Consider the following 24,776-nt stretch of genomic DNA (forward strand, 5'->3'; position numbering starts at 1 on the left):
ATAAATTGAAACTTTCTCATAACTATAAATAAATAATAACTGCATTACGATTGCGTATGAAAATTTCATACGCATTGTTGTTGACAGATTTATCGCGAATTTATTCTTGCATTAAAAAAAAGTAGATTTATGAAGGTACTGACATCTGTCATTGCGTTTCTTGAACCGTCCTCTCTCCTGTACGTTGACACATGGAAATGTTTCGTAAGATTTGACAAAGCGTCCTCCGTCAGGCACGTCTATTGTTCCCGATAGGAGCAGTCATTTACATGTCTCGTGGTTAGAACGCTAATGAATGGTTTGCCCAAAATTAGCAGTTCTCTGTAAAGGAAACATATTAAGTAGCTTTTACCTTCTATATTTAAAAATATGGTGATACGGTTGTGTATTAGCAGTCGTTCTAAATATGACTATGATTTTTAAAAGGAATTTAAAAGATTAGAGAAATAAGATTCAGTAGACTTCCTACAGACTTTGATAGCATTGACAATGATAATTACATTAAAATCCGAAAAATACATTTATCAAACGACTAATCCATACAAGCAATATCACATAATAACTATCAATTCAATAAAGCAATTTATTCTACAAAAAAGTCGATTTAAAAAGGTTGAACACTGCATAATAGGAACGAGTTCCAACGCTGCCGCCTACAAGTCAGTAACCCACTTTCAAGGCATTGGAACTGCTCATAAATCTTAGCTGGTAGCCATCTTATAGTTTCATGTGTAGGTACAGACAGGCACATCAACCTACCTTAATGTGACAAACTTCAATCTGCTAGATTTCATCATCATCATCATCAGCCTATCGCAGTCCACTGCTGGACATAGGCCTCTCAAAGTGCACGCCACTGAGATCGATTTTCGGCTTCTCGCATCCAGCTCCTGCCAGCCAGGGTAAACGAGTTCTAGAGTGGAGACCACGCCTCGGCTAACGTAGTGGAGGACGTCCTCAGGCACGGTGGAGTGATGACTTGCGCAAGATGGCTAGATTTCAACCTTATCACAATAGTGGAAGGTTAATGTTCGATTGGTAAAATTTGACAGATTCTGGTAGGTTGACCTGCTGGCGTCTGTACTCCCTTCGCATTATTACCTTATAGACAAATTTCGCCATTTGTAAAGAGCTAAACTTTGTCAGTTTGTAAAGTTGTAGGAGGTAGTAATCCGTTGATCTATTGAACCGTTTTTGAAAACTCTTTTACTAATATAAAACGACTTTTTTCTGTATGATTTATTTATTTAGTACGATGAGATACATTTTATCCTTGTATACGGCAAGTAACGGGTGATTTTTTTGCTGGTATCTTTTTGGCAACACTGTTTTTGGTAGATCACGCGTGAATCGTGTCTTGTGTCTTTGTGAAACTTGTTCAGTATGGTCTATAATTTAACCATGAATCAACTTACGAACGAACAACGCTTGCAAATTATTGAATTTTACTATCAAAGACGACAATGGCCAAAACGTTACTGTGAATGGCGGGCGTTACCGTGTGATGATTGGCGATTTTTTTTGCCCAAAATGGAAGAATTGGACATGCCTGACATGTGGTACCAACAAGACGGTGCCACATGCCACACGGCACGCGAAACACCTAATTGAGAGCAGGCTTCGGTGAACAGTTTAACTCACGTTTTGGGCTCGTCAATTGGCCGCCTAGATCGTGTGATCTAACGCCTTGGGACTATTTCTTGTGGAGCCAGCAACGATTGACGCACTGGGAGCCAATATTGAGCCATTTATTCGTAATATACCGGCTGATATGTTGGAGAGAGTGCCGAAATTGGGCCTTGCGAATGGGCCATCTAAACCGGAGCCGCGGCCAGCATTTGCATGAAATCATCTTCAAACATTAAATTATATTGATCGTTCCATCGATTCCAATAAAGATTTCATCAAGTTTTTCAAGTTTTTTGTGCTTTTTTTGAAAATAAAATCCTATACCTCTTAAAAAATCACCCGTTAGAAGCGGGTGAAACCGAGGGACTCAGCTAATTATTGCTTCATGCACTTTATAGGTCGCCTGTGTTCATGCAGGTGTGATTTTCACACTTTACCGGTAAATAAGCACCTGCAGTCGATAACTGCACTATGTCAGTGCATACTTAGGTATCATTACACATGTATAAGTACATATATTTATATATTGGTTTATGTGTAGGTAGGTTATGGAATAAATAAAGGCTGATGTTTATTCGTTGATAGTAATCGACAGTGGTGTCAATGTCGACAATTATACGGTTGAATGCGTGTATTGTAATTAATACTATGTTAATAGTTCTTGAATGAAACGTAGATTGTTTAGTTTGACAAGTGATAAAATAAGTACATGTGATGTTAAGCTATTGATGATTCTGTTAATGTTATCATTATATCAGGTATTAGATGTTACCCTTGTGGTTCGCCCCAAAGTGGCAAATATTCCGATAAAAAACTCTAGTCTAGTAGAGTAGTTTCGGAACCTCGAGATTAGAACTTTGATCACCTCATTAAATTTTCCTTTAGGTAGATATTACTTGTGTAGGCTACGAAATGAGAGTAACATTACCACTCATGGCCTTAAAAATGTGTAAAAATGAAGAAGTAGCAGAACAAATGAAAATAATGGTTAGTGAAAACTGCAGTAAGTTAGAAGTTACCTTACAAGTATGGATAAACCTTTAAGTAAACAAGACGCCATCAATCACAAACTGAAAGTGTCAAGTAGGTCACACCTGTTGGAAATAAATCTATTGACTGCGCTTCACACATTTACTGTAGGCGTTTTCTTTTGTTCTTATTACTTTTTGTCTTGAGACTTCGAATAATTCTTTGCTTGACAGTTTTAAAGTAACGGTCTGGGAAAATTATGTAGGTACATATTACGTCAACTTACTGAGTTATTTTATTGTAAGAAATAGGTACCTACTTATATTTATTTAATAGTTGTAGATTGTAATAGGTAGTAATTGTTTTTGTATTTTCATTGCAGTGTTAAAGAAAATAGATAAAGAAATCCAGTAAAGGGCTTGTATGTATAAGTCTGACAACACCTGAGAACGGGGCTTGTCTACTAACGCTTTATTAAAAAAATATGATATTTTCATAAATATTAAAGAACAATAACATTTCTCTATAAGGTAGAGAGATTAAGTACACACAAACGAATCCATCCAAAATGATTGTCACGATTCATCAATTTTCTTACGTCAGTCACCAAAGCGGATTGCCATAAGTTACACAAGAACCTATTTAGTATTCGACTCTCATCTTCACTCCATATTGAGGGGTAATTCATGAAGCGTAGACATTAGCACTACGATATGGGAGGCGTTTGTTCCCATGGCGGTGAGGGTATGAACTTTGTCTCTGTATGAATTATTCAGTCACCTTCAGTTGTTTTGATTTGGATGGATTAGATTTTTTTAAGAATATATTGAAAAAAAAAAACTTCAGAAATAAACATGCTCGATAATTTGCAAAGTGCTGTAAGAAGAATCCAAATATCGCTACATTAAATTGTTTAGACAGAAACTTTAACAAAAACACAAACAAAATCTATCCAAACACCAAGACACCCCTTCATTTAATCAAGCTCAATTATACTAGACTTAAATATGTTTGTGTCTGCTACAGACCAAGTTTGCTCTAAGCCAAAATTGCATTAAAGCGAGTAAATTGGAAGCTAATTGGAGCAAGACTGGCAGGCGGAGCTCCTAGCTTACTCAAGCTTCTTAAAGAATATGAAAAACTTTATTAACGAACTAGAAGATGCAAGTTTTATATTTTTAAAGACTGCTAAGATGAAGGACCAAGACGCTAATGTACTGTATAAGCAAGATTTATTAAGTTAGCCGGAAGACGGTGTCTTTGTTACTCGAAGCATACAAAGATATTACATTACTCTGCTTACTCATCCTTTCTAACGTAATCTTTTAGTAACTTGATACGGCAGTAATTGCGTTATTGTATGGCAGTTTGTTTATGAATGTTCCAATTTATAACTCTTGCTATACTCCTAAGAACAAGTCGTAAGCAAAAATAAAGTTTTTTCGGATGATCTACGCGGTTCAGCTAGTATTGCAACCTCATGCAGTTGATGACTTTTATCTCCTAACAGCCTTTTCACGCTGGATAATTTTCTGAGCGATACGTATCACCCGGACTGGGCGATGTCATCTGATGTCGAAAAATCCGCTAGTATGGAAAAGTAACAAGATTTTTAGACTATTTGCGAAGCTTTTTAATTATTCTTTTCTTTGCATTCTAATCTATTTATTCCCAAAATTAATTATATATTTTTTATTTTTCTCAGGTGCGCGTTCGCGAGTTCTACATCGCGATGCAGCGTTGCCCCTACATCCACGAGATGAAGGAGCGGCTGCTTGGCGCCCCCGTAGACGCGGAGACCAAGGACCAGCGGGCCCCCATCGAGCGACCGCTCGAGTCTCAAGACAACCAGGTCGGCACCATCGTCAAAGTGAGCTCATCTTCATTTCCATCTTTCATTATAACTGTTATGAATGTTCTGAGGAATTGTAGACTATTTATTTATGTATCTACTGAACTGGCTCTAGGGCATCTTGGGTTGAGACTATCTTCAATTTTCTAAAAGCGTCAATTCGTAAACAAACGAGCATTTTGGGAACATTGATTCCTTTAACAGTTAAGGATCTATTTTTGAGCTGGGAAAATGTTGGCTCTGAGTCCAAACATAGCTAAGTCCAGTCGATGAATAAAAATGTCTTGTGTATTGAAATAATCAAAGACAAACCAAAGATATTCCTTATATCTGGAGACCACCTTAGCTGGTTATTGATTGGAAAAGGGCTGTTAAGTCCATGACCATTTCCAGATGATTTGAAGTTATTTAAGAGACTCATTGAAACTCCGAAACCTTTGAAGCATTTGCTTCACACCTCATTTCCCAGTTGGGTAATGTGTCGAATTCAGTAAACATTGAATTGGGTCCAATTGGCTATGTATGTCAGACTTACATTGATATCAGAGTTTTGAACGGTACCTACTAAGTAAATAGTCTTCTTTGAATGCCTTAAATAAAGAGATTACCAAATATTGCTTTAAATATGGAACATTCATAGCAGTTGACATATTTAAATATGATTTATTATTCTAATATATGATTTACCTATTTTACTATTGACCTTTTGAATTTCCTCTCAAAGAAAATGGTTTACTTTGAACTTCTGAAATGGTGCTCATCTGACTATATCTTCTATAAACTGATTACTCAACAGAATCCTTTTCGTTTGAAAACTAACGTTTGTTCGTACAGGTATGTTTTCCTTTAGACATTTTTCTTCTTTCTATCTTTTTAGTATTTCATGAACCATGGGTAGCCTCATTTTATTGTTTCCCAATCTTGTAGTTATCATAGTCATGCACTAAAATAGTCAAACAATGCACAGAATTAGATAAAAGTCATAAAATCAATTGGCATCTGTTTTGTTACCATGGAATTATTAATAGAGATTTTATAGCCGATGCATGGTATTCTAAAATGGATGCTAAGATTGCTGTAGAGGATAAACGTCATAAAACGTAGACACACTTAGACTTAGACATTAGAGATACGAATAAGGAGTATACGAGTTACAATCGGTCTGTCTGAAAACGGTAACAACAAAATTAGTGATGCACTAGGCATTGTTAGTGTTCTATGTAGCATAAAAATCAGGTAAGATGTTAAGTATGTTGCACATGCAATACCTAGGTATGTGTCGTTTTTTCGTCCCTGACAACACTTTTACGGTGTGTGCTAGCAGTAAATGTAGTAAATGATAGACTTTACTAAATTAGGATTATAATGTAATTGCCGACTACGATGCTCATTTTAATATGGGATATGAAATGAATCCAGGCAGAGCTAGATTAATCATGGATTTCGACGAATCCCGCGGTTCTGTAGGTTCTGAAGTGTCAACCTAGATATATTTTTTTGCTAGGTCGTTTAATTTGGGATTAAAAGAAGTGAAGGGTCAGAGATAAAAATCACTATACGCCTGTTTGATGCAAGAGATCTATGTACCTAGATACCTATTTAGTAGATACGCCTACCTATTTAAGTTACCTATGATTTAAACAACTTACCATTTAAGCACGTTCCATTATTTAGGGAGCAGCTTTGCACTTGAATTCACAGAATGAATGCTGTATTTAGTTGCTATTGTGAAAACAAATGACGAAATTAGACTCGCATGTTATTGTTTATTTCTAAATACAAAACATTGATGTGTTAGTCTGTATCGAGTTGTCAGGCAGTTACACCAATCAGATTCATTAGAAGGAATTTTGTACGAATTAAGTGTTCAGTGTAGAATGGTGTAAAGAATTATAGTAATAATATATAGTGTTATTAGTGTCTTAATCTTAGTTATTTCAAATGAAACGAAAACGTAAAGTGGAAGTTGTGGACATGTCAATGGAATTTATGGTTTCTCTGGTATTGGGTTTGGATTTAATCGTGCTAATTCTAGTTATTTTTAACATTGTCATATAAATTAACAAAGTATGAATTCTAATAACAGAAGGCATAGTATCTTCGAGGTAAAATATATTGTAGCTATAATGTATTCTAGCAGTTTCTGAACGTCTCTCGTTCGCTCATGACCCCCAAACAATAGCTAGTTTTTGCATTGTGTCTGCAGCGTGTATTTCAGTGTCGTGCCGTAGGTATACGTACTAAGTAGATGCTTAGATAGTTTTGGTACGATCCTTAACTACTTAACATTACCTGGTCTCAATGTAGTCTCAATGTAACTATTACCTGCTGTTCAAATACTTGTAGAGCTAGATGTCCTGCAGTTTTGCAACTTCAGTCATACTTGTAATCAGAAAGTCCTTAGATTCTCACTGTAGGTAGTTAGAAGACGGAACTAGTTGACTAACTGGCAGTCATCTACAGTTCATGGACTCTCACAGGTAGTCAGAAGGTGGAAATGGTTGGCTAGAAGTCCACCCAATGGGTTGTTCGTTCGGCCCTCACATATTATATACTTCCCTGCTGATTTCAGCTATGATGACTGCTTTCAATTATATTATTGTTCACAGAGCAGCTAAGGTGGTCAGCTATATTATCAATTAGCTATGGTTATGGTAGATAGATAGAGGAAGACGAGTGAAACAAAACTCAATGACTGTTCAAATGGCTAGTTTCTAAACCTTTTCACCAATGCAACGTAATATTAGAGTATACTGTCACAATTCCAGCTGAATTCCGACGGCTACGGGTCGCACACGTCGCCGGCGCGTGCGCCACTCGTCGCGGACGAGTGCGATGCGCCGCCGGACGAGACCGAAGCCCTAACGCCCACTGAGGTGGTGCTGAGGTACAGGGCCTGCTGCCAGCCTGATTCTACGCCTAAAAATGCCAAGTGAGTATTGCTTTGTTATACTCAATTTTATTACCATTTAAGAGTCCCGGCACATTGCAGACTAAACAGTCAGTTCACCCGATGGTTGACATGTTTTTTACAGAGTATCTTGATTCCAAAAAAGGTTTCAGTCGTTCTGCTACCGGCTGAATACCTGATGTTAGTTATGTGCTACTGCTCAAACAAACTTTCAGCTGACTAAAAGTTTGCAGTGTGCGAGTGCTCTAATTTGTAGTTTTTATTTTTAAAAGTACCTAGTTATTGAATTCAATATTTCAGTACCTACGTAAGAAATGATGATTGTACAAGAAAAACTCGTCTTTAGATGCTACTATGCATCTGCAAATCACCCGTCTCAATAAACGTAAATAAATATAAGTGTACTCATCTTAGAATACTACGTCTAATTTAATATGTAGGTACACGACCATAGAAACCAGACGTCTCACTATAAAATTATCGTCTGTTTACTGTTTAAAATCGCAGTAATTATGCACATACGTAACTGTCTAGACTCTCATTATATTCTAAGCTATATTTAGCGAAGGTTTTACCTCCCATAAATACATGTAATAAACAGCAGCCTAGTTAATCTTAGTCTGAGATCCGTCAATGAATTATTTATGTTTTGATCCTACAATAAATCGCGTGGAAGGTGGGTGAAACAATGGAATTTTATATTGCCTGCCTACATTTTGATTAAGTGGAACTAATTTAGCAGTTGTAGGTAACTATGGTAATCTTTTGCATTGTTCAATAATTATAATAAAGCCATTAATTATGATTATTACCTTTATTAACTTAGCTCTTCCTTCAGTTTTATCCACGTCCGTAGAAAACTAACTTGAGAATAATCTTTAGAGCGTAGGCAATAAAGCCTTTAGTTACCTAGTCGACTAAAACTAGGCCATTTTCATTTATGATATTTTACGTCTGAAACATTGATGGATTGGTCTCGTAAAACAAATAAACACAATTAAACAACGTTTTGTCTTAGTTAAGGTGTATATTGAGAAAGCTCATGATTTATAATAAAGATTTTTATAAAGTGAATTATTTGTTTAAGTGAAGACTTGAGGCAAAATATAATGCTGTATTTTAATAATTTGCCATTACTAGAATCTTTATAAGTAATCTTGAAAAAGAATGTTTCTGAATTGAGAAAATGAGCAGAATTTAAATCACAATAAAAAGTCCCCATTAATGCAACAGTTGCTTAGATACATCACATGACAAAAACTTAAACTCAAGTTAATGTCATAGTCAAAACCCAAATCTGTTTAGGTGTTATTTTATTTTTAGTTTTTTTGATTTATATTGAAAACCTTTACGGTTTTAAATCTGGTCAACAAACCAACAGTGCAATAGCTATCACGGTACTACATGAATTTGTTTAAATGGCCTAATCAGTCTATTTGTACCAACCAAATAGATCACTTCAGAATGGTACATTACAGTCTATTTAGCTCATAAAAGATGTACTGACCAGGACAAAAAACTCGATGAACAATTTAAAAATAAATAAAGGGGAGGAAGCGGTAATCAAAGCACTTCCATGCCGCATGGATGGACAATCGATTAAATGGTTCCGTACCACGGAGTAAGGAAAGATGAGCGGAGATGCCATAATGCTGGTAGGTCAAGCGCCTTCTTCTAGGTCAAATTCGTACAATGGGCATTACCAAAACGAGCAGTTACGAGTTAACTAACGAGGCGTGCGGGTGCTTTGTGATATTTGTCTACGATTTTTGGTATCACAAGAAAGGTTGGGGCCAAAGAGGGCGTAAAAGGACGAAAATAGTAACGTTCCTCGTCCACCGCTCACCCGCCCTTCATCGCTTTCATTGGCGATTTTTCGTAATGGCACCTCCGATACTCATTTTGCTCTCCATGTTCCGAACCTACCCATTTGAAGCTAAATAAGGACACTTGTGAGGATAAACTACTACTCTAATACCAACCTTATCGTTGTTGAAATAGGGTATGATTTAGCTTAGCGGTTGACCAACAGTAGGATTTAGCTTAGCAGTTGCTGAAAGGCGACGCTTTTGAGACGGTTAAGTCATTGATCGAGGATATCGATACAGGATGAAATTGTTAGTAACTAATTGAGTTGGATATTATTAATCTCTGGTTAGTTTTCGTTGATATGGTAACTATCTTATATTTGATTTGATAAGTTTTATCGGAGGCAAGATTCATTTCTTTTCTGCTGAAAGTTAGACGAATGCAAGTAAATAAAAGCTAAAGTAAGTCTGTTTTGCCTTTACACCAAAATAACTATTTCGATTTGATACTCGATTAATAATTCAATTTGTAATTCGATTTGAGTGAAATGTATACCTACTTACAGACAGTCAAGAGCCTGAAAAAGGACATAGGCTATTGTCCGGCTTTTTTGTGGGGACCCACGAGAAACCGCTAGTTCAAACATAAGCCAATTCGTAAGCAATGGATTCAGGGCAACAAAGCTACTCATGGAAATGAGACACTAGCATACTTCACCATTCTGCTCCTTGCATTTTAACAAACCCACAGTTATTTTCTTAGGCCCACAACCGACAACTTAAACGTCTGTTTTTCTTAAAACAACTGTCTGCTTTAAAAATTGAACGTTAAACTTCATAGTAAATAGTTGTTTTACGAAAACTGATGTTATGTTGTGAGTGAAATTGTGCCTAATGGTGGGTCCAAGCGATAGTCTTTAATCTGAATACTGAGTGAAAATATGACTTTTTTATTACACAGACTTTTGTAGGACCATGCACCGATTTTTGATAGCAGACAAAATTCTATGAAAGACTGTGCGTAGTTGGTATCGTGTGAACCCACCGTTAATGTCCTAGATAATCTTCAAATACATAAATATGTATATTGTATGTACCTAGATACATTTCAAATCATATTCATATATGCGCTATGGGAGCTCCTTAACCTCCGAACTGCGATAACCACCATACATCTCCATTAAACTATCTTTACAGTGATATAATCGGCGATCGTTTGCCAGACACATTGAAGTATGTATTTATTCAGCCATATTACTTAGAGTAGTTAACTATCTGGAGCCGCCATGATTGCAAATGGCTTTAAGAAAAGGTCTGACATACCTATAATGAAGCGCTAAGTTGTAATAGCTAAATCATGCTTTTTGATCACAACTTAAGGCCAGTCTTACACTTGTAAATTTTGCTCACGTAAAACCCCTCCGAAAGTCGTTTATAATAATTTCTTAGAACTTTTTACTTCTTAAGAAAAATAAGAAGTTAATTACTTATTTTTCTAGGGCAACAACTTAAATGTGTAAGGTCGGGGGCACACGAAAAAAATTACAAACACAAGCTTGACGCACAATATGAGCTTGACGCACTAAGTTTGAGTATGACCGGAGGTCTCGCACCTTTGGCAGAAGCGCTTTGATGGCGTCCTTAGTTGGTTTAAATACTCTAAGCCACATAATGATGTGCTTACCTACGTATTGTGACTACAAGGTCGATAGAAATAGAGATTATGTCATAGATAGTTTTAAATGCAACTAATTGCTATGACGTGTTACACAATGTCGTGTTTATTGATCGTACGATGCACATCATAATTAATTAGGGCTATTTGTGTAATAACTAATTAGATTAATTACGCACCAATTATTGCATATTGTGTATATAATCTGTCGATTTGCATATGGAAAAATAAAATGCCATTGATATGGAAAAATAAATATATTTAATTAATCCAGTAAATGCAGTGGAAAACCCAGTTTCCGTTGGTTGAAGCCGATTTTCGAGTACTTTGTGGGTTGTAACATAATCGCAGGGTATTGAGTAAAATATGTCCGAATATAATTCTGACCAAATAACTTTGCCCCTCTGACATAATTTGACGTCTTCCACTTACGCTCCAGTGTTTCTTCATAGATTTTGACTACAGTAAAAGAGTTGTGCGAAGTGGCAAAATTATTTCTCGACTTTGCACTTACATAAGATCGAATTGCGCTAAGAACCTCTATATTAAGAAACTAATAAAAATAGCCAATATACCCGCATTTCACACGTTACTATAGAAACATCTAAATTCACTTACCACAGTTCGCAGTCCAGTATATTTCCTTGACACGCTGTATTTGAAACTGCAAAGCAATTGAAACAGCCATTAAAAGCTCGCGTATATTGAATTATTATTTCTCTTACAATAATCATATTTTATAGTTGGCGTCGTATCTTGCATTAGTTATTAAAGTCGAGTGCAGGAAATGAAGCTATTTCAGGCTGTTAAACTATGGCATTTAAGTAGATATATTTTATGTTAAGTAAACTATCATAGCATAAAAACATTTTGATTTTAATTGTGCATCTTTCTCACAAGCAACGTAGAAAGTTCAGAATACAATGCATAGAAATAACTGTCGTTACCTATCAGACTAATTACTACTACCTGAATACCCACAAAGCGATTTCGGCCCGACTCGGGAATCGAACCCAAGACCTCGTGCTCAGCAGCCGCACTTGCGACAGCTAGACCAACGAGCCAAGGAAGCAGCCCGGAGCCTGGAAGCTGGTGATTGATACACCCGTGCATCGGAGAGCACGTAAATGTCGGTCCTGCGCCTGATCTCTTACCGGTCGTGTCGGATTGCCGTCCCATCGGGTTATGAGAGTGAAGGAATAGTGAGTGCACCTGTGTTTGCGCAAATGCTTGTGCACTATAATATGTCCTGCGTAGTTGGCTAATCTCCTTACATGAGAACAGCCGCCGTAGCCGATAATCGGCTAGGAGGACATCACTACCTGAATAGTTAAATGGCAAAAAATATTGCATTACAAAATTCCATTAAAAATCATGAAAACTCAAACCAAGTTAGTATCTAGCTTAACTCCTTAAAAATCAATTTACCTACCTATTAACTTTCACACTAGCTCATTTCACTCTCAGTTTTTCTGCTCCGAATGTGTCGCCATAGCTCGGTTATGCGTCGCACGACAAAAAAGCACTAGTATGAAAGCGCTATAACAGCAAAATTGAAAATGAAAACAAAAGAAAACCAGCGTGACGTCATCTCTTTATTATTCCTCCCAAGTGGAGGAAAGTCGACGGAGAAAGGTTTACTATCATACTTAAACCAATGACCTGGCAGCCAGCCACTAAGTACCACCCGGCGCTGCATAGTGCAATTTTACTAGCTTTTAACCCACAACTACATTACCCTTTTAAATTGCATTTTAAGCGCATCATTCTTCTTTTACGTGGGGGTTCCGTCTATTTTACTTATTAGTACTCCTTACTAGGGTACTTTATTTGATATATTTGTGTGCCTGTATGAAATAACCTACATCACAGATGATCTTATTTAACTCAATCTAATTCGGTCAGAAATCTCCTATATTGCACTATATCACGCTGGCTATAGACCATGTTACCCATCCAATTGTTTACCATTGGCAATGAAGAACGCAAAACATGGAAAACACCTACCTAAATATGCACCCATGATCTCTGAAACGTGTAAAATATTCAGCACCCATTGTGCCTCATGTCGCTTACAAAAAAACAGGGTCGGGAACAAAGTGACACAATATTGAACGCTCTAAACATAAGCCCAATAATATCGTTGCCACTGAACCCTAATAAAAATAGCATTTTTACACAAGCGGCTCAAAAAATGGGTCACTGCGTTCAAATAAAAAGTTGTACAGTTTTTTTTACAAAGCTTTTGAGGAGACAAAGAGTGGAGTTATCATTCAAACTGGGCTAGCATTAGTTCCCGTTTCCCGGTGGAAACTGTTATTCTTGCTCTGCTCTAGAATTTCTGAGCGCAATTTCTAAGAATCCTGCGAGATAGGATAGGAACTATTTATATAATTTAATGTCGCTGTTGCCTTTTAGTCTTTGATTATTTCGCGTAATAGACGCAACAGATATACCTACCTACACATTGCTTATATCTAGTTTTACTTGGATTTTCTCACGATTTAATTTTAATTACCCAAGTAGTTTTTCGCAGAATCGTGATACTTATTTACTCTCTCTTTTGTAGAATTGATTTCTCAAACTCAATTCCAGTAATAAGTATTTATTAAACGGAATATTTATTGGTATGTTTCAGCTGCGTATAAAGGAAGCTATTGAATTGAATCCAGGGCCCCGATTCTCCTAAGTTAATAATGTCAAAATCGAATCGCAATATGATCGTAATAGCAGTTTTAACCATATCGGGCATTCTGCTACTAATAAAAGACCAATCGTATTCGATTGACATTTGATTGGTGTGCGATTGGTCTGCTATTTTGATGATTTTGGTCTATACCGGTCTATACGGTAGTTTGCTGTACAATCATTTTGCAATCGTAAATCATTTGCAGACAAAATGATTCATTATTGAATGACAGAAAAGGATAAAAACGTTTATTTCAAAGAAAAAATAGCGGAATGCCACATACGCTTCAATCGTAATCGAGTCGGGATTGGATCTCAGTCGAATCGAGTCGAACGTCAATCGAAGGTCGCTTAAGTAAAATTAGGAGAATCGGGCCCCTGGTTCAAAAGGAGGTTAATATTGCGCCAAGAGTGGTCTATTGCGTCAGTCCTTCGCTATGCATGTGGCGATTTTAGCGTATGTCTCTGGGTCACCACTAATTATAGCGTCTTAACTAAAATGACTTAAATCAGAGCTTGGCAATCGTGGTTTTGCAATTACTGAGAGTTGCGGTTGAATGTCTGGATTAGTTTTTGCCTTTAAGTGGCTCGTTAACGTTAGAACGTTTGATAAGTGTTTATTTTACAGTTTGAAAGTAAATAACATCATCATTTATGTTTACTTTAATGTACCTAATATATTTCATCATAGGTAGGTGATCATTTCGCCACTTAAAATTTTTATGGGAGGTATGGAGAAATCTATAAGAGAAATAAAAATACTACTAATCTGGCTTACGCTTATAATTGTACCTAGTAGTCCAACATAAATTATGCAAAAATAAATAAAGACAAAGTTATCTCATGCTATGATTTTGAGCGGTAATTGGTAGTACATAAGTATTATAACTAATTTGTTAGCTGTAGTTAAGTAGTTAACATCCTTTGTAATGAGGAGGTTGAACCTTAGGGTCACTTTACTATTGCCTGTCTTGCAAATACCCTGTGCATCATCTAATAATAGTCTAGTTCTACAACTACCCATTAACATAGCTATAAAAATAACAAATAGTAAACTTGGCACTACTTGAAATGGTTCAATGAACCCGCGAGCTTCGGAGCATCGGTTCGCGCATGCGCCTCACTGATCTCATCCGGCTATTATAAACAAAACATCTTTTAATAGTGCTCTCTTTAAATCGATTAGGGGAGATGTTCCCAAAACGGGTAAGCTAAGGTAAGATGTTAAATAAAATAACCAAGAACATTACATGCGACTTGTATTTGTACTCATAGGGTTGTTTATATAATAAACTTTGGAAAACATAAGATAGTCTTAGTAATCTTCTTCAAAATTCAGAAAAAAATCAAAAAAAATAAACCCCTTCGAAATACCCGCTTTGCCCTCGGGGGGGTCCTAAAACGGGTAGCGCCTTTGGGCAAAGCAGGTAATGAATGAATATATGTGATAAATGAATTAGTAAACGTATCTTAGCCTCCTGTTATCCAGGAAATCTTTATCGTTAATCAGTCTCCTTAATTATGTTAAACAGTTTTCTTATTTTGATCAGCCTAGATCACTTTTTTACTTTATTAAATGTAACTTTTGAAATTATAATCCTACCAGCAGATAATTTTGTTAAAAATCAGAGAAAACATATTTTAATTTCTTTTTCACGCTGTTCCTGTACTTCTTCAGCTCTCTGTGGCTTCCTTTGTCTTCGATTAGCTTTCTGTGGGATCAATTGAGAAAGTGGCCCCTTATTTCAAATCGGGTAGTCACCCGTTATGCCCCTACCCGTTTTGCCCAAAAGCACGTTTTAAATTTCAACTACCTTAACCTTAAAATAGTAAACAAGGAGACCACTAAGTATTCACAATTAATAAGCATATAACATGCAAAATGATAATACAAAACTGCGGAAACCGTATCTTGCACCATATTTGAGTAGTCAGCACTAGCATAATCCGATTTTTTTTAATAAACTCTGCAAAAAACTTTTTTTACACCTAATCTCGAAAACGCTCGCTCTAGGCGCGCGAGCCAACTGACCGTGATCGACGGGGTGGTAGTGCACCGCTCTACACTCACAGGTTCACACTAAGACCTATAATATACGAATGGCAAAGCCTACCCGTTTTAGGAAGGGTACCCGTTTTAGGAACATCTCCCCTAATTAATGTTATTTTTTATCGCATCAACGAGGTAGATAGTAAAAATATCTGAGATTATACACTGTTTTAGCTCCATTAGCCAGACTACAATTTAATAAAAATAAACTACAAACTATTCAGAATTAAATAATATTAATAGGTATAGCATTCCCGATCTAAAAAATTAAACAAAAGATGACGACAGAAATCGCTTTCATAAGACGTCCCCTTTATTTGTTCCCGACTGATTCCTTTGTTTATAATGTACCTTCTCTATAGGTACACCTTCTAGTACACGTGCATGTGCAGTATTAGGGTTGTCAATATAGTGGTGGGGTGTGTTCGGAGGTTGGGGCACGCCGGGTCAGTGGGTCGCTCGCGCAGCCTCCCGAAGCTTTCCGGGAGAGACGCGCCTCTATCGACCGCGTGCCGCCGGCTTAGGGCTGCCCAAAATCTTTTTGGGGAAATAGTTCCTGGATTATGGTAGGTTAGGAATGTTTAGTGGTATGGTCAACTCATGTATGGCATATTAGAGAAAGGCAAATTATATAAATGAGAAAATGGTAATTAATTAAAGCGAAAATTGGGTGGTTTCTATTTTTGAATAAAAACAATACATTGCTATCACTATTTGCAAAATCAAAGTCCAATATTAAAACATCACTCCGGTCAACATTACATTCACACTCCTCCATAAAAGCGACAAAGACCCTCTCGCCATTAAAGAGTGCAATTTACACAAAAATGGGGTGCGCACGGAGGGTCGGTGACGCCCCTGTTTTGAGCGGAGAAGCGTCGCGCAGCATCCATTACTGCGCAACTCCCGGTACACTCGAGCCAGAGGCACGGTTCGGCGCCGCACCTCAATACTTCCGGAGGTCTTTAAACGCGTTCCTCGGTCCTCTACCTGTCCTTAACCCTGAGCACTCCATTATGGGCACTCTGTAACTCCTCTTGTTCCCTGAGTGTTGAAATAAGTGATGGGGAAAGATAAGCATCAGCCCACGGAGGCTGAAGTGAAGGTGGCGACGGTTGAACTGGAGTCAGTGGATAACATGGCGACGTTGCCGGTGGGGCAGCACCGACAGCAGGGCAGTGACATCGCCATCGCGGAGAAGCACAACAATGCGAACAAAGAGATGGAGCTCAAGTGCGTCCAGCCCAAGCCGTCTAAGAAGTATGTTGTGTAGTGATTTTATCGATTCGGTTTTAAATATTTTTTAAAATTTTAAATATTTTTTTTGTAGTTTTATTTCGTTGTAAATAATTAAATAAACTTTCGTATGTGCATCAGAACTCGGTAGTTTACGTTTTAAATAAAATTATTTCACAACTTTCTAAAAACGAAATAACGAAATAAAAAACTAACAAATGGAATCTCAAAAATTATTAGTATAATTTTTTAAATTATTTATTATTAAATAAATATATAAAACTGTATCTAAAACCAATGTATTTACTTACTAGCGAAAATATGTAAGTGACTGTTATATTCTGCAAATAATTAAATACCTAACTATGAATTTGTAAAAAACAGTATCATGGGTAAATTCTATAAAAGCATTTTAAAAAATATTACTGAAGTTAATTTTTTAAATATTAGACCCAAATATTAGGAATATTAAAATTCCTAGTTGCTACAATCCACAACCCACGAATTTCCCTTCGAACGGTAATACTTGGCGCGACATAACGCTTTTCTATTGTTTGTTTACAGAACTTCACTGTTCATCATCTCGAGTTTCATCTACGCCAAGCTCCTGGTTGTTGTGTGCATAGCTTACGTCATCAGCGATGTTATCACACACAACCTCCCTCTTTACTACTACGAAGGGTTCTTCACCTACCTGTATGGCATGAGCATTCTGTTCTTGTTGTACGTCTTCTGCTTCTTGCTCCAAGGTAAATATTTTTGAACATGGATATATTTTTTATCCAAGTAATATCACTATTGTTCTAACAAAATGAGTGACTTTGTACAGAGAGTGCCTGCTGCAGTGGAAGCCCGCCAAAACCGAAGCCCCCGCCAAAAGAGAAGAAGCCCAAGAAAGAAAAGGAAAAGAAAACCAAAGATAAGGAAGCAAAGGAAGGCAAAGATGGAAAAGAAGGCAAAGATAAGAAAGATGGAAAGAAAGATTCCAAGTCTAAAGACAAAGGAAAGGATAAGGAAGAAAAGGATAAGGCTACCAAAGAGGCTAAGAAACAAAGTCAATTCCAGGTGAGTGGCACTTCACATCGCACAATCATACACAGCACATCCATTATTTTTGTATTTAACATTCCACATTCTCTTGTCGCTTTCGCGTGTCGTCCTGTGTTAGTTAACCATATACTTATTTTGTTAATTTCAATTATGTGATTTGTTTATTAAAACTTATTGTGATACGCACTCGTTCGCAACTTTATTTTTGGCCGTTCACAATTATCATGGTCAACGCTTCGTCCGATCACATCAGGCCGCATGAACCCTTTTTTGTTTACGCTGCCTACTTTTTTGTTTTTTCCATATCATTTGGGCAGGAGGTGTATCCCCGTAAGATGCGTGATAAAGTTCGTCAACAGCAATTGCAATTGCAAATGGCGCAATTGTATGCGTCTGATCAGGTGAGGTATATTGACGCATCCTGCTTGAAGTGTATCATATCATTACGGAGTGCTTTGGATGTGCTGTCGTAGTTCGTCTGTTTATACTGCTTCTGTTTTCGCTACTGGATCACCTTGCTTTCATGTAGGCTTCGTAATCACACTTGGAAGTCAACAGACTTAACTTTGTCATACTAGAGTTGCATCGTCAATTTCCTGAGTTGAAAATAACATACAATTCCTGTTTCATTTAGTTTTACTAATTGTATCTAAGCTAGTTGCGATTGGCACCTTGTTTTCAGAAAATGATATCAACATCAAATGTAATCTTTATGCGATCAATTTGAATTAAACCAAGGCATCTGGTTGGTCCTTTACTTGGTAGCATTTTGTGCGTTTTATTAAAATTTTTACATAAAAATTACAGCAGCAGCAACAGCAGGATATTGTGGAGCTCGAAGCTGGTCCAGTTGCGAGACCAGTCCGCAGGCGCAAGACTTCTCAAAACGATCACAGCCATGGCAGCTTCTTCCTGAGGATTGGTGCAATTGGTGAGTATTTTATTACTAGTTTATCTATAGACCAAGACATGAAAACTGAAATATGTGTTCTCAATGCATATATTTCTTATTCCAGCATTTGGTCTCGGAACAATGATCTACAATGGTTTGGAGTTCGGAACATTCTTCGAATTACCTCTGGAGTCACCTTGTTACTTGATCTTGAAGGGAGTTAATCCTGTCTTACAAATGGTCTTCACTTTCATGCAAATGTACTTCATTTTCATGAATTCACGGGTAACTATCTCATATTGATTATTCAATCAAGACTTCATACTGATAATTTTTTCTTATTTTCACATTTTTTTTTCTTTTAGCTAAACATTCATCGATTCAAAGTGATTGCCCGATTCGGTCTGATGCACGTAGTTGCTACAAACATCTGTGTTTGGATTCGTACTTTGGTACTCGAGTCACTGAAGGAAATTACTGATTACCACGTCAAGAACCCTCAGGGTTACTCCGGCGAAGGCGTGTTGGGAAGTAAGTCAATTTTTCTTTTAATATGTTTTATTTCCATCTTAAATATTAATGTTTTAATTCTTTAGTATTCTTTTTTATCTAGAAGATTAGCTAAAGTCCACTGCAACTTACCTGCTTATTTGTATTTAATATTTTTGTTTTTTCTTTAAATCACTTTTGTAAATAAAACTAATAACTCATCCGTCTTCAGAAGTCATCCGTAAGCACACTCTGAGGCATTCCGGCAAAGTGTTCGGTGCAGCTTCCACCGCCGCTACCTCTATCGCATCCACCGTTATAACCACCGCTAAGACCACTGGAGAGCAACTCATGAACGTTGTCACCTCCACAGCTGTTCCTACCACTACTCCTACCACAAGTTAGTATTCACACCCTTCAATGTTTTTCAAATCCCAGTTTTGCTAACATGTGCATGTGTCTCAATTAAAATGTGTTTTGGACTAATTTTTCAGCAACTATCTCATCATATCATAACGTTGGTGGTGGTATATTCCCTAAGTCAAAACTGATCGACACTATTAAGAGTACGGTAGGTTACGACAACGGGATGGGATATGGTCGTGAGTTCAGAGAATGGCCTAATGACAATCCTTTCACTACGACATCTTTTGCACCGCTAACCACGGAGTCCGATAAAGCGACTCAGACCCAGACGGCCATGTTAGAAGTCTTCCAGTGGCTTCGTACTTCGACTCTGAAACCGATCCTTAGCGCTATATCGACTATGATGCCAAGCACGTCTACGGGACAGATAGTAACTGATAGAGATGAGTGGGGCAATAGTGTCGAAACTTATCGCGTAGATGAACCGCCACATTCGCCAGGTTGGTCGTTGGAGTGTCGCATTGACTTATTTCCAAAGTAAACGCCGTTGCACTTTTTATTTGCGGTTTGACGAATATTGTTTGTGTTTATTACGTATCCCACGTTCGCGTCCGTTGCACATGAGTTTCCTCATAATTTTACTTTTAGGATAAGATTTTGTTGCGTCTTTTGCATGTTAGTACTTATAATTTATGTCACTGGTCACTGGTTGCTGTTCTCAGATTTTAAATTGCAAATCTTCCTTTTATTCAAATCAGTTGCACAAAATATTGAATTACAACACTGGGTACTACACCAATAAGTAGTGACACCAATCTTAGAATAGCGAAGGATGGCAGTTTGTAGTTTCTATGTGTAGATTAGTTTTTTTCGATCAACATGACCGTACTGTGATCAAAATATTTTACCATGTTATTTTTTTTTCAGTAACCAACTCGTCTGAGATCTTCGAGTCGTTCGACGGCCTGAACCCAGCTGCGCTGATCGCCAATATTGATAACACTACGGTGTGCGGCCGCAACCCAATTATGGGTACTATCGTAACCGACTCGGCACCCTATCTGTATCCGTTCATCATTGAGTACTCCCTCATCGGGGCTGCCGTCATTTACGTTATGTGGAAGCACATTGGCCGCTACCCCAGGTAAAATAACTGTTTTTTTATTATTCTTACTCCATATTCCAATAGCCAGCCGTAATTTATAACAATTTATTCACCATTTAGTCATCCATTAACGCGAATGCTACCTATAACCGAACATTATGTAAAATGTAACATATATTGACAAATAACTTCCAATAATAGTCACGCTCCTCATAGTAGTTCCCTAATAATAGAGCACAATAGATTAGACTGAGAATTAAACAGTAGCAACGCGTCCGTGACATTGCACGCGTTTGGTTGCAGCGTGGCCAACGACGAAGATCTGGAAAGACGTCTGGAGGCTGTTCTCTCCCGCAGGGCGGCGGCGCTCGCGGCGGCTCAGCGTGGAAACCGCGTCGATTGTGCTGGAGCCTCCAAGGGACTCTTCTGTGGACTTCTGCTACTCGTCGCCTCTCTCATCTGCTTGATACTCTTCTTCGTCCTGATCAGACACCACGAGTTGAAGCGCCTGTCGATCTATTTGGCCGATGTGTCTCACTGTGCTTTGATGGTCCTTTCCATACTGGCGATTCTGATCGGATTTATACGGTAAGATTTTTGGAATTCTATTGGTTGCACATTTTTAGTAACTCAATTTAGTTACCATTATGTTATTACCTGTTATGTTTTAGTTCTTAGTGTCTGTTAATTATTTTGTTTTTATTTCTTCCATATCCATTCATGCACCTTCTCCTATTCCTATTTGAATCCCCTTTACTCCATCAATGGCTCCGATTTATTTTATGTTTGCACATCGACCGTGCTAACCCCACTTTGTCACCCATCACTATTACCAATATTTTACATTGCATTTTTTATTTTCTTAACACGAATCTGTTTTTGTGTTGTCGTTTTGTTTACCATTTTTGGTTTAACTCACTCTATAATTAGTGGTCGTGTAATGAAATGGAGCAATACTCCTCCCTCCTGTACCGAGCCTCTCCGCAGGGTGCAATCCTTGAAGTTCCGCTCCGAGGAACAGTCTGACCTGAACGACATCCTGCTCCGTGTGTCTGCGTTTGGCCTCTTCGTGTATGCCGTATTCAGCGTCATCGCTGGTGGAATGGGAGCGTTCACTCACGAGCCAAACCTTCTCGTCATGATTACTGGCTGCTTGAGCGTACTTCAGGTAACTTACTCTGACATTTCTCGTGCTATTTGTACTATTAAGTACCTGACTTCTTTATGATAATACACGTCTTACTGTACAAAATAGGTGGTGCTGCAATTGCTGTTCATTGCCGATGTTTCTCGCCGTCGCGTCCACCTGCCCGAACAAGAACGCAGCAAGCCCGCCCGTCAGGCTGTCACCTTCCTCTTGATCTGCAATGTCACCATGTGGCTCATCTACACCTTTGAAGCACAAAAAGTTCTGGCTAACCCTGTAAGTTTCTTTTATAATTATACTTACTTCTTTGACTAATAAACACTAGTAGCCTTATTTATTCTTGCAATATCGTGAATTTCGACTGTACTTACATTATGTACTCTCGTTTTCAGGTTCAACTCGATTTCTACGGCTTCGTAGCCTGGTCTCTCGTCCAGCGCTTCACTCTACCGCTTTGTATTTTCCATCGCTTCCACTCAGCTGTCACCCTGGCCGAAATATGGAAGACCAGCTACAAAGCGCGTCTGGAGTGAGCGCTTCGACCTCACTAAGGTGGAGACCTAAGTCCAATCAACAACATCCTAGTCAAATAGGATGAATGCTACGGATTTCGTCCTTGTCCGGGACAGCAATTTTTATGTAGGTAGAACGGATAAAATTACTGCTAGTTTCAAAATCATCTCGCTATTTCAAGTGTTAGTATAGGTGTGACGAATTTAGGATGGTAAACATTGCATTTTACAATGTAGAAATGTCTAAGTAATTGCTCTCCCGGAAAGTATTGTAATTGACACGACATATTCACCTGGATCTACCTACCCTATGGATCATCGTTATGTTGGTTATTATTTGCTACGGTTCTTTCATACTTCGTTTATCTTTCACATTCCATTCTATTTTTACAGATTCAATAAAAATTAGGTTTCTTGAAAGACTGACTGTGGAGACTTTAAAGCGACCAAGCATACATATTTTCAGCTCATTTTCTTTAATAGATACGTAAACAGAATTGCTCAGATTTCTGAATTCTATACTTGCAAAATTTAAAAGTTTGAATGAGAGCGTTTTAACATGATTCGATCGAAACACGATAATAAAATAATTCCCAGTTGTGAAAAGTTCCCTCCTTTGTTAGAAATAATTTGTGTGCCATGGTTTTAGGGTTAAGGCTTGATTAAAATTGACAATATTTTAAATTTCTGGAAACATTTCAACCTAAATTAAAGTCTATCTTCTCTGCGACTGGTTCTTCGTTGTTATTATTGATTGTAGTAATTAATTGACTTGAAAAAATGTTGTCGATGAATTTAACATTTCAACACAAAATGGGAGCCGTTTTGTGTGTTTAAAACCGTATCTAATATATATATTAAGATATAAAATTAATTAAAATAAAATTAATTACTATATTAAAGTTTCAGAAGATTTATTAGCCAACATAAATTTGAGGTAAACATGTAGGATTACTATAAAAGTTTAATATAATGTGGTATCATAAGAGGGTAGTTGACGTGTCGAAAACTATATCTGATTAAACGTACTTAACTTTAGAGAAAGAGTAGACCTGCCGCTTAAGCTGCAGAGCGCCGCTTCATACGGATCATTTGGGTATTTGAGTTTAGGAGACATTTTTATTGCAAAGGGGCCATAAAAATGTAAAATTTTTATCACTATGTAACAAGCACATTTTATAGCGCTGACGTTAGCATGTTTGGAGATGTGGTAACACTAGATCTAGAATTAAGAAACAATTACTGGCAACATCACTAGTGATGTTGTTAAAGCGTAACTTCTACCTATTAGACATTATAATCGATTACAATTTGCGAAGTTTTAACATGGGACTAAGTTCACAGCGTCAAAAATATACTTATACGCAAAGTACGATAAAATTATTCTCAGCAAATATTTTCATAATGATTTTTGTGCAATCTATTTTTATAGGCTGACTAATTTACATACCTTTCTATTCGTGTAATGCAATGATCAACCGTGATTTACACGTGATATCATTTCTATGTTATGGATTTTGTATAAAATAGTTCATACTCAATTATTTATATTTATTAATTTTGTAAATTAACTTTTAAGGTAAAATCGTAACTTATTGCTCTAGAGTCTGAGAGTAACGTGTGCTTACAACGTGAGATTTCGAGTGAATGTAGTTAGTTTTCTATTGATTTAAAATATTTTAATGTTTACAATTAGTAATTTATTATTAATAAACAGTGGATGTAAAAAATAAGAATTAAGAGCTCAATCGTATTGATTTTTGAAAAGTTTAACGGCTTAACAATGACAGGTCTCGGCTTGTTTGTTGTTAATGCACCAACCAGCGTGTTTGGCTTGTTTTATCACTGCCGATATTTTTAACAATAGATAATTGTTAGTAAGTCCTTTGATAAAACTATACTATTTCTAACTTGTTCAATTTTGTAGGTGATATTTAATGTGTACCTTGATGTTTGGAACAAAATGTACCGATGTTTGTAACTCTAGGTTTTAACATTATTATCATACCTATGTGGATACTCAATCAGTGTTATATAGATACCAAAAATTTGGAAATTCTACTTTAAAATATATAATTAATATATGTAAATGTCTATTTGAATAAATTAAATAATACTTATACGTGATTGTTCGTTTTATTTATTATCAAGTAGCTTCTGCCCGCGGTTTCACCCGAGTCCCGTAGTCGGATCATGACAAAAACTATCCTATCTCCTTCTCCCGGATCTAAGCTGCCTAAGCAAATTTTTTATTGACTTTCTTTTACATATAGATACGTACAGAGTTACGTAATGACGGTTTCTATTCCTTCACTCTCATAGCGTGATGGGCTAGCAATCCTGACGAGTGAGATCATAAACAGTACTGATATTTACGTGCTCTCTAATGGAAGGGGG

General features: G+C 37.1%; 1 protein-coding gene across 8 annotated transcripts in view; it reads left to right on the forward strand.

Annotated features, from left to right (window-relative positions):
- The window catches only part of LOC110378448 (proton channel OtopLc), a 67,669-nt gene extending 43,163 nt beyond the window's left edge, over positions 1–24,506 (forward strand). For 4 of the 8 annotated variants that reach the window (XM_064036524.1, XM_064036521.1, XM_064036523.1 and 1 more), the window contains exons 2-16: positions 4,304–4,468; positions 7,219–7,382; positions 17,383–17,567; positions 17,648–17,883; positions 18,186–18,269; positions 18,676–18,799; positions 18,885–19,045; positions 19,126–19,291; positions 19,482–19,649; positions 19,744–20,115; positions 20,543–20,759; positions 21,024–21,308; positions 21,651–21,888; positions 21,976–22,143; positions 22,260–24,506. In XM_064036524.1, the coding sequence (XP_063892594.1) occupies positions 4,331–4,468; positions 7,219–7,382; positions 17,383–17,567; positions 17,648–17,883; positions 18,186–18,269; positions 18,676–18,799; positions 18,885–19,045; positions 19,126–19,291; positions 19,482–19,649; positions 19,744–20,115; positions 20,543–20,759; positions 21,024–21,308; positions 21,651–21,888; positions 21,976–22,143; positions 22,260–22,400 (2,847 nt within the window). In that variant the 5' untranslated portion in view covers positions 4,304–4,330 and the 3' untranslated portion in view covers positions 22,401–24,506. Of the gene's footprint in view, positions 1–4,303; positions 4,469–7,218; positions 7,383–16,482; positions 16,843–17,382; positions 17,568–17,647; positions 17,884–18,185; positions 18,270–18,675; positions 18,800–18,884; positions 19,046–19,125; positions 19,292–19,481; positions 19,650–19,743; positions 20,116–20,542; positions 20,760–21,023; positions 21,309–21,650; positions 21,889–21,975; positions 22,144–22,259 lie in introns of those variants that run through there. The other 4 variants (XM_064036525.1, XM_064036526.1, XM_064036527.1 and 1 more) reach the window with 4 other exon arrangements.
- Positions 24,507–24,776: the final 270 nt, after the last annotated feature.

Source organism: Helicoverpa armigera, chromosome 10, assembly GCF_030705265.1.
Source record: "Helicoverpa armigera isolate CAAS_96S chromosome 10, ASM3070526v1, whole genome shotgun sequence".
NCBI lineage: Eukaryota > Metazoa > Arthropoda > Insecta > Lepidoptera > Noctuidae > Helicoverpa > Helicoverpa armigera.